We start from the raw sequence: 16,272 nt of genomic DNA, 5'->3' as shown, positions 1-16,272 counted from the left end.
ATTGGACTGGGCCATGTTGGTAGGTGTAGACTACCTGGTTGGGATTCGCGAGATGATAGCAATTGATGGTTAGAGACCTTGAATGACATGGCTCAAAATCGTTTGCAATGGCGAAGGTGCATCCACTCTTTGTGTTTTACCAAATTCTAATCTTCTGAATTCCTCATGACTTTATCTTTTTCTCTTTCCAAATTTATTTCACTGTACTATATTTTTTCAATAATTTCTTCAAACCCTAATCTTTTGGATTTCTGATTATACACCTACTACTTCTACCACTATGGGATTTGAATCGACAACTGTATCTCTGTGCTAATGTGGTATGGCAATTCGAACTTATGTACGTACGTACGAAGTTATACGTTGTGACTGACTGACTTAGATTTGTTTTAATGAAGAATAATTTGAACTGTTCTAATGAAGCAGTTGTTTTAGCTAATTGGTTACGCAAATGAGTAATTTCCATATAGGCTTTATGTTTTTGTGCTTCATAATTTTTTTGATGATGACGAATAGCATCTACACTGGAATCCAGTTCAGTTCCCATATGATCTAATCGTTTTTGTAACTGATCAATACGTGTTTTTTGATTTATACGATATTTTTTTAAACGATCCACTTGACCAAGTGCATTCAATAAAGCTTCTTGTAATTCACACTTCGTCGGTTCATCGGATTCAGAAAAACTAGAATGCTTTAATGTACGATTGAGAACATTTCTTGGATTAACCAGTCCATATTTTAATAACTAAAAGTTAAATAGTGAAAAATGATTTATATATTCAACGAATCAAAATATTTTATGGATAAACTCGTAAATATATACCTAACAATTAAGTGTTAATCCGTCACCAATCGGATGCATCCCATACTTAGGTGACATGAAGAATTTCATAAAGGTGAACAACAAATGACTATGAATACATAAGAACTGACAGTAAAGTTTTCTTGTATTAAATATTATTTTTACAAACCAAAATCCAAGATGTTAAACTGATGATTATGGCTTTTCTCATAAGGAACAACCACCTTGCTTTATAATTCGTTTCAAGTGTTTCTGATCTCTGATACATCTCTAATCCCAACCACTCTTCGCATTATTTTAAACCGAGGATGATTGTAATGTCATTTTCACGTTCTGTGGACATCCGATTCACATACAGACACATACGCTTCTTAACCTGCAACTTAAGTCATATAACTAGGGGTGGCTAGGAAGTTGCAAATGGAAAACCGAATGGTGTACGGAAATTATGGATGGATATACATCTGTCCTTTTGATCCAGACCTTGACTAGGTGTATAAAAGGCATCAAACAATAGCGTCTCAGATTTATCACCCCGCAATTGAGCACAGGAATATGATACATAAGAACTCAACCAGTTAATCAGTTATTAGCAAACAACAAATCAGAAAAAAACAATTATATGACAATCAAGAAGGATTTATTAATGAGGTTGTTAAGAAGAACTTCTTACAGTTTCGTATCTAATTTCTCCTGGATTTTTAAATCCATTAGGCTTTGGATTGGAAAACGTCTGCTGATTAAATTGTTCATTATTTGATATAAAATCAGTTTGAACAGCATTGTGCTTAGCAGTTTTAAGTGAACTTCGAGCTTTGATTTTGCATTGTTTAATGCGTTCTTCTAGTTTTTGTTGGAATGCGTAAATAATTTTCAAATTATCTGAGGCATCATGTTCATGGGATAACAAGAGAGACTGAATATGTTTTAATTGACCATGTGTTGATGTTACGTTGGAACATATGTCTGAAATACTAGGATGTGGATTAAGTTGGGATAAAGTTGACAAAGTAACAGAAAGTGAATAACCACACCGGTTCAAATTATTTAATAATTGTACTAGTTGAAAATGACCTGTTGAAAGACGATTGCATAACAGAGAAACAATTCGATTGCAAGTAGTTAATTGTAACTCTAAATCTCCGACTGAAGACAATTCACCATTATTCATAGCCTCCCGGTTGGCAGCGACACCAAATGTAGTGAACAAAACACTAGTTGGGGACAATCGAATGTATTTAAGCAAACATTACAGACTATCTCGGTAAATTCTGATAACCAAACAATGAACAGTCAATTTGCAAATTAATAACCAATTGTTTCAATCTTCACTGTTTCTTCTCTAATTCCATTGCTCATGCATTTTCCAAACGATTGCGCTTCATTTCAGTTCTTTCCTCATCGGTCTTCTGCCAAAATATATTCTATGTCTGACCCACGCCATATACTACTTATATGGATATAAGTAGACAACACCACACCATCAGGTAGCGCACACAGGTATCGCAAGAACGACAGATTTACTACGGCAAAGTGCATACTGGCCAGGCATGAGAGACGATGTGGCCCAATATGTGTTGACGTGCCAGCAGTGCCAATTAATGAAAAGCGATAGGTACATGCAACCGCCATTGCAGTCGGTCCCAGTAACCGCAGTTGGTGATCTATGGTCGGTAGATGTGATGGGACCATTTCCACAGACGGATAGCGGCAACCGATACTTACTAGTAATGACGGAACATGCTACACGATGGGTCGACGCTGTACCGATTGCCGACCAGCGGGCGAGAACAGTGACCGAAGTAATAATCCGGCATATTGTAGCAGGTCATGGAGTACCGAAGATGATACTAACCGACCAGGGTCCCTGTTTTGAAAGTGACGAGTTTAAGGCCCGTTTGAAGCAGTTCGATATCAAGAGGATACGAACTACACCGTATCATCCTCAGACGAATGGGCTTACGGAAAGAAACAACCGGACATTAAAGGAATGGTTAGCATCTAAAGGAGGAAATTGGGAGAAAGAGTTACCACTAATTTTGCTGGCGCATCGTGCCTCCATCCAAGGAACAACTAAGAAATCACCTTTCCTACTTATGTATGGTAGACAGCCACGACTTCCGATGCATAATAAGACGTGGCCACAGCAGCAGAAGTGGACGGCAACAAGATTAAGGAAAGAGAGGACGGAGGCAATAAAGAACGTGAAAAAGAAACAAACATCAGACACCAAGAAGGCGGAACAGCAGAGAAGAGCATGGAAGCCTTTTAGAGTGGGGGACCTGGTAAAGTGTAGAGAACGGAGAGCTAACACCGAAGGGGGACCAGGGTCAGGAAAGCTGATCCCGAAATGGGAGGGACCGTACATTATCACGGAGAGACGCGGCCCAGTTTACACGATCCGGAGAGAAGACAAGCAGAAGCGTGTAAATGCCAGTCAACTACAGAGATGGTTTCAGGAACATCATGAGCACGAGTCACGAACAGCACCAAAGGAGACAATGGTACGGCGATCAGAAAGATTGCGAGAACAGCTTATTAAAAGGGGGGACGAGTGTGGTGTGAGCTACTGATATCGACATAAGTAGTATATATGGTGAGTAAGGAATAGAATATCTGACAGCAGAAGATTGAGAAGATCAAGAAGAGAAGAACAGAAATAGAAAGCAATTTGTGTGGAAATCCAGGAACAATGAAGTCTGAGGCAATTGAAGAACATTTTGCAAATAGTGTATCATAGCATGGTTTTTGTATTTTACCAAGTAACGTTGTAATTTGTGCTAAATATATAGTTGGTTGTCCTCACCTGTGTTCTCATTCACAACAATATCACTGAGAAGCGATCAATTTCATGTTTGTCTAGTCCTTTAAGTGTTGATCAAGTTGAATTGTAGCCACTAATTTAGGTGAGCCAACACCGCATGCACTGTGTTGAGATGTTAAGTAGTGGTTGGAGGTAGTCAGCAAGAAACTCTAACCATCGAACATCTTTGAACTTTGAATCATACTGCTACAGAATCTTAACAAACCTATTAGATAGTTTAACCCGTTTATAAACAAATATGCTTGAATAATCTAAGTATTTTCATCTAAAACTCTAAGAGTACATGTAATAAGTCATATTTTTGCTGTTTACTAATCCTTCGTAATCAATAACTATGCATTATATTCTTGAATCTTGAAAGAGGATATTGTAGGAACTATTATATTTCCTGTCTACTTATGTTATTGAGTCGTGTCAGTCCAGTATAATCATATCAATTCACTCAGTCTTTTGAACTTCACTACATCCTGAATATGTTATAAATGTTTTCGAGTTTTTCCTGTTAATTACAGTTTCATAAGGCTCGTAACACATTAGATGGCAGATTATGCAGACAGTCCATTTATTGCTTTGTAGAGAAATATCAGATTGTTCCTTAACCTACGGTGCCATAAAGGTTCTAAAGAGAGGTGCTCAGCATCTGTCGTGAAGAAATTATTCGTTATGAAGCCAATTAGACGTCTGGCTTTAGAAATAATAGAGGAGGTGTGTGCTTTAAAGTTTAGGCTTCCTGTGTAATTTATTCCTAGATCGTGTACTGAATTAAGTGTCTGGACTTTACTTTTATTTAAGTAAAGTTGGGGTTCATAGGGATGCTTTCCAAAGTGCATGATCCCGCATTTGTGGAGGTTAAATGGTAATTGCCACTTTTCGCTCCAGATAGTTAGGTTATTGAGATCATCTTGAATCAGGGGTACACTTTCACTTAGAGCCTCAGGCTTATAGCTGTATAATATTTTGAGATCATCAGCATATAAGTATGGTTTCCCAGGTTTTATGATGTTACATATATCGTTTATATACATGAGAAACAAAAGTGGGCCCAATACACTTCCCTGGATGACGCCACTAGTTATTGGTCTAGGTAATGAGAGACAGTCGTTGTACTTCACCATTTGTTTACGTCCCTTTAAGAATGAAGCAAACCATGAATAGAGTGGGTTGTTGATTCCGAAGGACCGTAGTTTGGCTAGTAGCCGTTTGTGTGGAACCTTATCAAATGCTTTCTTAAAGTCTAAAAATATGACTGATACAAGGAGTCCATTGTCTCGTTTCAGAGTTATATCATTCATGTAGTCCACTAGGCATGTATCACATGATCTGGACCTAAGAAATCCATGTTGGGAGATCGAGATGAGATTATTAGTAATTACATGTTGGACTAACTCCGCCTTAACTACTTTCTCCATCACTCTAGACACCACTGAAGTTATGTTTATGGGTCGGTAATTTTCAACATTTGCTTCAGGTCCTGTTTTAATTTTGGGAATGATGTGTGTAGTTTTCCAGGCAGTAGGGTAATGCGCTGTAGAGAGTGATATCGCAAATAGTTTGAGTAATAAAACACACATATCATCGCCTCCACGTTTTAGCATGCAAGCCGGAATACCATCTGGTCCATCAGTGTAGGAGTGTCTCAGTGTACTAATTGCCTTAGAGATATTCTGTACATTGAAGTCTACGTTAGTAATCTCACAGACAGATGCTGTGATAAGTACTGAATCATTAAGTGGTTTTTCATCAGTTAATGAGGAACAAAAGTGTTCATTAAATAGTTCCGTAACAAGTTTAGGATCTTCGTATACTTGTTTGTCTTTAATAAATATGTTTCCTCTCGACTTAGAACGTTTAAGTTTATTTTGAAAGAGTGTGGTGAGTGCTGAGGAGTTATTATTAAGTTCGACAGCACGTTTTTCCTGTTCGATTGCTTTTTGTATACTTATTGCGTCTGTCTGGACAAGTATTTCTGTCATCGTTACTAAAGAGGAGAAATCATTAGAGTTGTAGAAGCGAGTACAATGTCTCTGCAGACGTCTTCGTGTACCGACCGGTATATACAGATCTTTAGAAAACTTAGGTCTCCAGTACTCTAAAGGTGCGATTTTGTTGATGATACTTTCGATGTTGTGATAAAATATATTGGTTAATGTGTCGGTATTGTTTGCAGTAAAGAATGTTCCCCAGTCAGTGCTTCTTAGGTAATTGTGAAAATTATTCCAATCTACCTTGCGATAGTTTCTACGAAGGGTTACATTTTTACGTCTACCATTTGTGTTTTTTATATTAAGGCTACATACGACAGTGTTATGATCACTACCTGGAAACTTTTTTCCAATATACACAGTATTGGGGGTGAGGCCACTGGTAAAGATTAAGTCCAAGATATTTTGATGTCTGGTAGGGCTACTAACATATTGAGTCCACTGTCCTAGTTCTAGACATTCAATAAATGATTCATAACGTTTCGGTGCTTTGACTGGAAACCAAGAAATTTCAGGCATGTTGAAATCACCACAGATGAGCTTGCCTGTGAATGGAAGGGATGATGCTAGTGTGAATACCTCTGATAATACTGCTATTTCACCTATTGCCAAGTTAGGTTGCTGGTAGATACAACCGAACAGTAAGGTAATGGAATTTGATGGCTTTAAAACAATCCACACCGAGTCCTTCAGTTTGTTTAGTTCAGGCATATCGCATAGTAGTGAGTTTAAGCTAGAGTGAGCATAAACAAGGCATCCTCCGCCTCGTCCTTTCAATCTATCGCTTCTATATAGGAGGTAGTTATCAAGAGATATACTTAGATCGGAAATATTACTGTTAGTCCATGCTTCAGATATCATTATAAGTGATGGTTGATATATGGAAGCAAACAGAGCTAAATCAGTCTTTATATTGCAGATCGACCTAGCGTTGATAAGACACATATTAAACAAGTGGCCTACTAAGTTAAAGTGAGTGAGAGTATCTCGATTAAAGATGTCATGACCCTCGCGTGAGTGATGTATGTTTGAAGTAATGGATTGAGCGTTTTTCAATAGCTCTGTATTTTGATAGCTAGAGTTACTGGGGAATGTATCAAATGAGCTAGTGAAGTTGCTTGGGGAGAAGAAACATAAGAAGACATGAATCAACTGTTAGAGAACGTGGAGTTCGTATCACTGTGCACACTGACTCTTCGTATCGTGACAATTACCAATGATACTTAGTACTCCCGAAGAACACATTTATGCTTAAGATAGAATAATATATTTACCCAAAACACAAAATTTGCCCCAAAATGGGGAGATTGAGAAGTTACGAAGCAACAATAAATAAATAAAGTGGAAATGTCGCTTTTTCGCCTGCACGTCGGATATTTAGGGGAAAAGTCGATTTTTCTCCCTTACGTCGTATATTTGGGGGATATTTGTAGACAATTTGTCGTAACGTTTTGCATTCGAATGAACCGCAATAAGGAACAACATTTTGCTGAGTGTGTCAAAAATAAAGAATTATTACATTAAATTTATGAATATCATCATTATTACTCACGCAATAAAATACGGACACAGGCTTTTGTATGTGATGAATTTGTACTTACTTTTTCTGTTGTTTAGCTAAGGTGTTCCGACATGGTTGGCCGCCATCACAAAATACTTACGCGATGCAAGTGAGTGACGCGCTCTCTGTCTTTTTAGTTCCTTCTAACTGTCTACGTTGTTAGTCTTATAACATGAGTTTAAGCCAAGTCAGTGAAAGAGCTCGTAGACGTAGGGCAACCGTGAACTTGTCAAGAGTCCTCGGATGTCATAGATCTACTTATAACAGATGTTGGAATAAATTACGTACCGATTTTTTGAGGAGACATGACTTGCTTTCGTTTAGTAACTTTGCTATTGAAAGCACAACTACAGGTAACTGACTTTACCACCTATATATGTAGAAACTATGTCAGTTGACAGAGAAAGTAATTGTCATGAGATTCCTTCAACTGTATTACCTTCCACAAGCTGTACCAATGAAAGGCTTCTGGAAGATAATGAAACGTGTATGAAGTTCATACGCTAATAAATTTCTTATAGGATGTTCTACCGTCGATTTGCCCTATCACAAGCCCTTGAATCGTAAAGAGAAGATGAACAGGATATCAATGCATTTAATGGCATCCACCTCTTTGAGTATCCGAGATGCAGACAGGGTTCTGAATGATTTTCGCCTTCTCATACCAGACTTGCCGACGAGCATTAGAAGTCTCTTGAGGACGTGCACAAGTTGTTGGCAGCGTTGCAAGTGTGCTATGCTACTAATGAGAACTCTTCACCGGACGACAATACGTTGATCTTAAACACGGATAAGCAAAAAAGGTCAGTTCAATAATCTTACTTAAATTTCGTAGAAGTGCATTGAAACGTGAAGAAAGTTTTCTTTACAATTCCGTGGACATGGATGTCGCAGAGATGCAGGCTGGGAATAGCCGCGTCCAATATCCAAAACTTCGGATGTTTGAGAAGGTTGTCTCTCCGATTGCCAAGTAAGTATCTTTAATTTGGACATGTCATTTAAGCAGTTCGACACAATTAGACACCTCACCCTGCACGTCCGAGGAAAAAATATATATTCGCTGAGTAAGTCATCCCTACAATCTACTTCTATTTTTCCGATTTGAAAGAATGTATACTTTGCGGCTTAAAATGTTAGCAAGCTTGAGTGAACTGAATACAAATATGAAGCTGGTGGTCTCAAGGTTCACTGACCGCGAACATCCGCGTCAATTTGACTGTGGACTATCCAGCCAACAGTTCCCTTTGTCATCTGAAGAGGAACTGGGAACTTTGGACGCTTGTCTAGAGCAAAAAGACGTGAGGGACAGATTTGTAAGCACACAACATGATTGGCGCATTTCCCCTTTATTTACGACTTAATTACCAATGCATTTTCCGCTTTATTTCCCCTTTATTGGTTGTTTGGGGAGAGCTGGTTGTTCTTTGAAATCCAGTTGCGAATACTTATATTTGGCAACAGCTTTTGGCAAAATCGTATTTCAGTAGTGCAACATTTTGGGTAAATGTTTTTTAGTGGATAGTCTGTTTTTGTTCTAACTTGGAAATACTGTTGTAGTTATCTATCAGTGATAAACCCTTATGTGAAGGCACGAATGTGTCAGTCCACAACATATCAGCACAATTATATGAAATTAGGATGAATAGAAAGAGTTGAAATATTGTTATCAATAAATCATTGGGCAATATTTATCTTTTATAGATACCACCATGATACTGTCGTCACAATGTGGAGGTAGGCAAACATTGTACTAGATTTATTCAATTTTCATGTCTGATGTAAAAGTTGAAAACAATTAATAGGTCTTTGGGTATACAGTTAACTTGTAAAATGAATAAATAGATAGAGAACTTTCGTCTTCACCGATACTCAAGCATACTGAAGCTTTGGATCTCAGGGAAGAAGTAACTCTTTCATTTTTATCTCTTATTTTTTGTGTGTTGCACTAATTAATTTTCGTTTTGATCTGGGCAATCCACTTATCATACTGTTCTATTGTGCAGCGTGAATTATTTCTTTTAATTTGTAATATGACTCAATTATAATAACATTTGATGATTGTAGATTTTGTCTTTGAGAAAACTCTACCTTGTTATCATTACTATTTGACTGTTTCTTTATGCCAGCAATTTGAATCTCAATTGGAGGCTATGAATAATGGTGAATTGTCTTCAGTCGGAGATTTAGAGTTACAATTAACTACTTGCAATCGAATTGTTTCTCTGTTATGCAATCGTCTTTCAACAGGTCATTTTCAACTAGTACAATTATTAAATAATTTGAACCGGTGTGGTTATTCACTTTCTGTTACTTTGTCAACTTTATCCCAACTTAATCCACATCCTAGTATTTCAGACATATGTTCCAACGTAACATCAACACATGGTCAATTAAAACATATTCAGTCTCTCTTGTTATCCCATGAACATGATGCCTCAGATAATTTGAAAATTATTTACGCATTCCAACAAAAACTAGAAGAACGCATTAAACAATGCAAAATCAAAGCTCGAAGTTCACTTAAAACTGCTAAGCACAATGCTGTTCAAACTGATTTTATATCAAATAATGAACAATTTAATCAGCAGACGTTTTCCAATCCAAAGCCTAATGGATTTAAAAATCCAGGAGAAATTAGATACGAAACTGTAAGAAGTTCTTCTTAACAACCTCATTAATAAATCCTTCTTGATTGTCATATGATTGTTTTTTTCTGATTTGTTGTTTGCTAATAACTGATTAACTGGTTGAGTTCTTATGTATCATATTCCTGTGCTCAATTGCGGGGTGATAAATCTGAGACGCTATTGTTTGATGCCTTTTATACACCTAGTCAAGGTCTGGATCAAAAGGACAGATGTATATCCATCCATAATTTCCGTACACCATTCGGTTTTCCATTTGCAACTTCCTAGCCACCCCTAGTTATATGACTTAAGTTGCAGGTTAAGAAGCGTATGTGTCTGTATGTGAATCGGATGTCCACAGAACGTGAAAATGACATTACAATCATCCTCGGTTTAAAATAATGCGAAGAGTGGTTGGGATTAGAGATGTATCAGAGATCAGAAACACTTGAAACGAATTATAAAGCAAGGTGGTTGTTCCTTATGAGAAAAGCCATAATCATCAGTTTAACATCTTGGATTTTGGTTTGTAAAAATAATATTTAATACAAGAAAACTTTACTGTCAGTTCTTATGTATTCATAGTCATTTGTTGTTCACCTTTATGAAATTCTTCATGTCACCTAAGTATGGGATGCATCCGATTGGTGACGGATTAACACTTAATTGTTAGGTATATATTTACGAGTTTATCCATAAAATATTTTGATTCGTTGAATATATAAATCATTTTTCACTATTTAACTTTTAGTTATTAAAATATGGACTGGTTAATCCAAGAAATGTTCTCAATCGTACATTAAAGCATTCTAGTTTTTCTGAATCCGATGAACCGACGAAGTGTGAATTACAAGAAGCTTTATTGAATGCACTTGGTCAAGTGGATCGTTTAAAAAAATATCGTATAAATCAAAAAACACGTATTGATCAGTTACAAAAACGATTAGATCATATGGGAACTGAACTGGATTCCAGTGTAGATGCTATTCGTCATCATCAAAAAAATTATGAAGCACAAAAACATAAAGCCTATATGGAAATTACTCATTTGCGTAACCAATTAGCTAAAACAACTGCTTCATTAGAACAGTTCAAATTATCCTTCAGTAAAACAAATCTAAACACTTGTTCTTTGGACCAAAATATGCGAGGTTTGTGATTTATAAGATTTAAATGTGTTGTAATTTGTTTGTGTCTAGTGACTGGTTTGATCTCACGCTTATCCGTCTCTTGCTTCTCAATTGTTAGTTTGTTGTGTTAATCTCTTAGCGTTAGTTTAATGGTATGAAACGTTTGTTATAGTGTTTCCTTACCGACAGACAACTAACATAAGTTGCGTCGTCTTATAAGAGGGCTTGTACTCTCCTGTGTGTTTTTGTAATAATTCTGTCAAGTTTATTCTTTTGAACTATGGATTCCTTCCTCGCACGGTTTACTAATATTTTTTTATTTCACCATTTTAAAATGATTACTTACTGGAACTGCCCAATACGTTAATGCGACACACTTTTTAAAGATTAAAGCAACGAAAAAAAGAAACCGAATAACTATACATTACTCCATGTATTAGGTTTTAAGGCATACACTATAGAAACTCACAGCATTATGTTCTGACTGCATAGCCTAAGATTTGGACTCAATAGACTATTACGTAAATATAATTAAAAGTGCGTCAAACAGAAAAATAGGTAAGTTTTAGACGTTCAATCCTCCCGTTATTTGGTTTTTGTTGTTTCATTTTACGGACTATATCTCTCGTCAATTTCTGCAGTCTGCACAACTTGAAACATCCTGATCACTATTATAAATGTTCCATAATTAGGGAAATCAGTAGGCAATAATAATTTAGTGATGAAAATGATCGCTTGATATATGCACTTCATTGTCATTTTTCTTGTCGATATCCTAACGGTATTGGAGTTAAGCCTGTTTACATGTATATATATTCAAACTGGGTATATACTCCAGTTATCATTTATTTGCATTTATCTTTACAAAGGAAAGAAATCAGAATACTTGTGGTGTTTGCTGCTCACGTCAACAGACATAAGTAGTATGTAACACTGGTCAGAAGCGGAATGCCTGGCAGCATAAGATTGAAAAGGTCGAATTGAAGAGAACAGGAATGTAAAAAGATAGTAATTCTAATAAAAACTGGAATAAAGGGACGATAAAGTTTGTAAAAGACAACTGATGAAAGATGTTCAAATGACGTTTTTAATATATGGTTTTCATGTTTTACGAAGATACTCGGTAAATTTTGCATTCAATAATAAATTGGTCTTTCCCACCTGACTTCTCGTTAGCTACAACTAACTAAATAGTATTTGGGTTAGACATCACAGTTGTTAGTATTTTAAGAATAATTAATCGGTTGTTGTGCTACCTTTCATATTTAGCTGGTATGACGATGAGATTTCTCAGATAAAGTGCTTCACTGAAATTTAATCTTTGCTTTTTACATAGTTATTATAGTTTTTGTTCTTGTTTGTTTTAACTGGTGGCAGGCAATGACATAACTTCATCCGGTGAAATTTTGGTTGATGAAAGTTTAAAATATGGTAGTGCAAACGAACCACGCATCTTAAGTGAGATTCAGTTCAATAATCTTCATGTATCCAATAAGTCCACACCAGTATCATTGATGGGAAATAACAATGAAGCAGTAATAAATAGTTATCAAAATTCGATGCTTCATTCAATTAGTGAATTAAAGCATGATAACTTCATTAATCTGAACCAAAGTGTTAGTGAAGATTCGTTACATTCTCAGTTGTTACAGAGAATAAAAAGAGCTGAAGAGGAAGCGATTATGGCTACGGATCAGTTGAAAGCAAGTAATGCAGAGTTTCTTACTTTGAAAGAACACTTATCCCATGCAACTGTAGAACGTGCACATTTAAAAGCAACTATTGAAAGATTAGATGAACAGGTCAGTTGAATTTTGTTAAATAGATTTTTATTTGAAGCATTCATTTTATTGGTTGACATAATAAAACAACTTAACATCATTGTACATATATTTTACTCAGGTCGCGTTACTTGAAAACTCTTTGTATGAGCGTACACAGGAACTTCATAAATGTCAAATACTTCTTGTAAAATATTGCCCAACATATCAGAAGCCTGTGACACCATATTCTGTTGGACCTGAAGTACCGTAAGTTCTAATTATATGGTTGTTTTATGAAAAACCACTCTTCATTATATCTTATGATTATTTAGATTTTGCGTTCACCATTTAGTTCAATGAATATTAGTTTATGCTATTTCTTTGGATAAAATTCTAAATTTTCAGACAAAGTTTGACAAACACGAACTTCTGAGGATAGTTCCATGTTTAGAAAATTCCTCCTGATAATCTCATTAGTTGTGTTTATATTTGACTTGTATTCTAACTCCTCACTTACTCCTATGTTGACCTGATAAGTGATAAACAAAAATCCCTTGTTAATCCACATGAATTAAGGTGTTTTTAGACGTTCCTAACACCTAGACATTCTCTTTCTCTATGCATCACGCTTGCTAAATTGAAGTAAGATGTCGAACTTTTAGGAGTTTCATGTGGAATTATTACTGGGTTACTTTTTAAGGGATTCATCAAGCTATAAAACCTAGATTATAATCCTTTGGTTGGTAGTAATTGATGATCATCAACTTCTTGGATGACATAAATTATAATCGACTACGCAGGTTCAAGAACATTTACTCTGATTTTCTCCAAATACTAAGTGTTTTCGGTTCGAATCCCGCGAGTGGGATCGTGGATGCGTACTGCTGAGGAGTCCCATTACCTGGAATAAACGTTTATTCAGTGATTCCAGGTTTTCCAAGGTGGTCTAGCTTTAATTGACTCATGAATTCAACTATTAAATTACTAAATATCCGAATATCTGATAACTGTTTTCTTAATTTATTCTACTTCACTTAAGCCAGTCTTAAGATTTACAATGGATATGAACTCGTGAATTTCAGTAGCAAGTTTAAAATTTTTGTAAGATGTCAACTACCAGTACATTTACACATCTGTATTACGTGTATATTATTGAATATAACTCAGTGGCTTTTTATGTAAGACATTCAAATTTTTGGACTCGAATTGTATCACTGGGGCTAACACTAGGAATGTTAGTTGAAGCCACTTCTCTGAAGAAGAAGAAGAAGAAGAAGAAGAAGAAGTGGCTTATACTGAATCACAAAACATCAGGAAATCTAATTTCTCTACCCATTGGGATATTACAAACATATTATTTTTGTTTATAACAATCTACCCCATGCCCAATTTATTTGAAATTATCAAGTCCAACCTTGTTAATGATAATTGCAATACGTTTGTTATTGTGTAGATCATATGAATAGTTTCTTGCTTGTTATTTCTTTGTAGGACATCGGAATTATCTATTAAAATACATGAACCAAATAATAATTATACAAGCGAACCAGCAGTTTTTAATGTGAGAGGTCTTCTTCAGTTTTTTGAACCTAAAGAATCATTTCTACGTTCTCCTTCCATCAAATTCAAATTCTTACATCAATTAGGTAAGATTTTTGATTATACTTGTAATATAACTTATTCTACTTGTGTGAATTAGCTTTTATTTGAGTAAATGTAATTTATATAACAGTTGAATTATCAGCAAAGATTATAGATTAATTTTTGTATGTTGTGCATGACTTTTATGTTGAGTGTACTATTATATTATGTTAGAACTATCAGAAAAGTTTCAAAATCAGTGAACTCATTCACTCAGTACTACTTAGGTATGAACCACACTCCAAGTATGAGAGCTAGTGAGATACCATCCAGTTGTCTGAACCTAAGTACTTGGGGCGCGGGGTTCCAACCTGACACTTAGTGGGTGAAATTCGAATACCTTAACCAATAAACCATTGCTCCACTGAAAAAATTTAAGGTGATTCGATACCGATTAACAAACAGTAAGATTTAAAGAATAAAATCGACTGTTTCACCTCATATTAGTTTCGTGTACGCGTATGCCATTTTATAATATTGTTAAGATGTTTTACTATTATTTTTCACAGTAAATTCGCATAGCCTACTTACTTACGCTTAGAGGGGCATAGGCAGCTCACCAGCATTCTCCGTTGAACTCTGTCCTGGACAGTCCTTTCCAGTTGCTATTCATTCTTTGGATATCTGTTTCCGACTCTCGGTGCAGAGTGCTTTTTTGGTTTTTCTCTTTTCTTTTCCCCTTAAGGATTCCAAGTTCCGGTTCGCCTCGTGATGTAGTCTGATGATTTCCTCAATTTGAACCATTTTTTTTAAACTAGAATATTGATATAGATCATAATTAACCTTTTATATCATCGTCGAGTGGACAATATTCAGGTTAAATACAGGTTTAGACAATAGGAATAATAGGTTAGTCGATAAAAATCGTTCACTTTCGGGGTCTTAGTTCATCGAAACATTTGTATTACTAGTGTAAAATCATTGTCTACTTCGATATGTTATGTTTACTGAAATAAAATTTATGATATTGAACGTGTTAGGTATTTTACAGCCGTCCATAACATTGATCACACTACCAGTTATAATAAAGGTTTAGCTGCCTATTTTGGTGTTAAAGTTTATTCTCTTCTTAATATTGTGCGGTTTATGTAACCTTGAACTAACTCTGAGATGCGGGTACATCCAGCTGACGAGTCCCAAATAGAGACTGACCAGTTGCAGTCCTAACACATCGATGGGAAGATTCAAACAAACAACACTAAATGAATTTAAAAGTTACTTTGTTTACCCAATAATACCATTTAATTTTTATTATCCTTATTGTAGTTAACCACAAGGATTGGCTATCTGTTTTATTGAAGCTTTTGGTTGTACGTAGTCAACAACTAACATCCAGAATATCTAGTGGTATAAAACATACTTCATTTCGTCTGCAAAGTCAACCTAGACCTAAACCTATTTTTATATTTTTGATCTATTTCTTTTCTGTGCATCTAATGCTACTACATTGTTGGTTATTGTAAGTATCTTTGTATTTTCTTCATTACTCTCTCTCTCTCTCTCTCTCTCTTACTCTTTATTCTCTATTTCGCTGTACAATATTTCGTTCCATATATTATTTCTAGTTATCATCTCTCTGATTATTTAAAGTGAATTCATTTTTGGCAAGAGCCATTGTGATATGTTTCCACTTTTCTCTTACAAACTTAGAGACTCTGTTCATTCTATCAATTGTACACATCATTTCTTGACCATTTTTTTAAAAATCCTCGCTGTGAAATTTTGTTTATATTTCTATTCTTCATGATTCAATGTTACTATTTTGTTTTTCTGCAAACCTGTGTTAATTTACTTTTTTATAACAAATGAATTTGTCAATAAAATAACATACTTACATACTTGTAGTTTGTCTTATAACTTCCTTTCCTGAGGAATTTGTGTATGCATATTATTTATAAGACATGTGTCTATTGAACTTGTTCTGTGTTGCCTTAAAAAA

At 35.5% G+C, this 16,272-nt stretch overlaps 3 protein-coding genes across 3 annotated transcripts; 2 read left to right on the top strand and 1 right to left on the bottom strand.

Annotated features, from left to right (window-relative positions):
• Positions 1-235: 235 nt before the first annotated feature.
• On the bottom strand, positions 236-1,976 carry Smp_106410 (hypothetical protein; the record flags this gene model as incomplete). Its single annotated transcript, XM_018792241.1, has 2 exons — positions 236-748; positions 1,479-1,976. The coding sequence occupies 2 exons, from the start codon at positions 1,974-1,976 to the stop codon at positions 236-238; spliced, it is 1,011 nt and encodes a 336-aa protein (XP_018644510.1).
• A 5,263-nt stretch (positions 1,977-7,239) lies between these two features.
• Smp_114130 (hypothetical protein) lies at positions 7,240-7,679 on the top strand (the record flags this gene model as incomplete). Its single annotated transcript, XM_018792240.1, has 3 exons — positions 7,240-7,281; positions 7,336-7,525; positions 7,567-7,679. Coding segments are annotated over 3 exons (345 nt in total), but the record flags the coding sequence as incomplete, so codon positions are not given.
• A 1,317-nt stretch (positions 7,680-8,996) lies between these two features.
• On the top strand, positions 8,997-15,992 carry Smp_100310 (hypothetical protein). Its single transcript, XM_018792239.1, has 6 exons — positions 8,997-9,820; positions 10,551-10,950; positions 12,307-12,731; positions 12,832-12,959; positions 14,184-14,338; positions 15,600-15,992. Exons 1-6 carry the CDS (start codon positions 9,227-9,229, stop codon positions 15,794-15,796), a joined length of 1,899 nt encoding a protein of 632 aa, XP_018644036.1. The 5' UTR covers positions 8,997-9,226; the 3' UTR covers positions 15,797-15,992.
• Positions 15,993-16,272: the final 280 nt, after the last annotated feature.

This window comes from Schistosoma mansoni (assembly GCF_000237925.1).
Source record: "Schistosoma mansoni, WGS project CABG00000000 data, supercontig 0468, strain Puerto Rico, whole genome shotgun sequence".
NCBI lineage: Eukaryota > Metazoa > Platyhelminthes > Trematoda > Strigeidida > Schistosomatidae > Schistosoma > Schistosoma mansoni.
The sequence above is the reverse complement of the archived record's forward strand: the minus strand, read 5'-3'. Positions and strand labels throughout refer to the sequence as shown.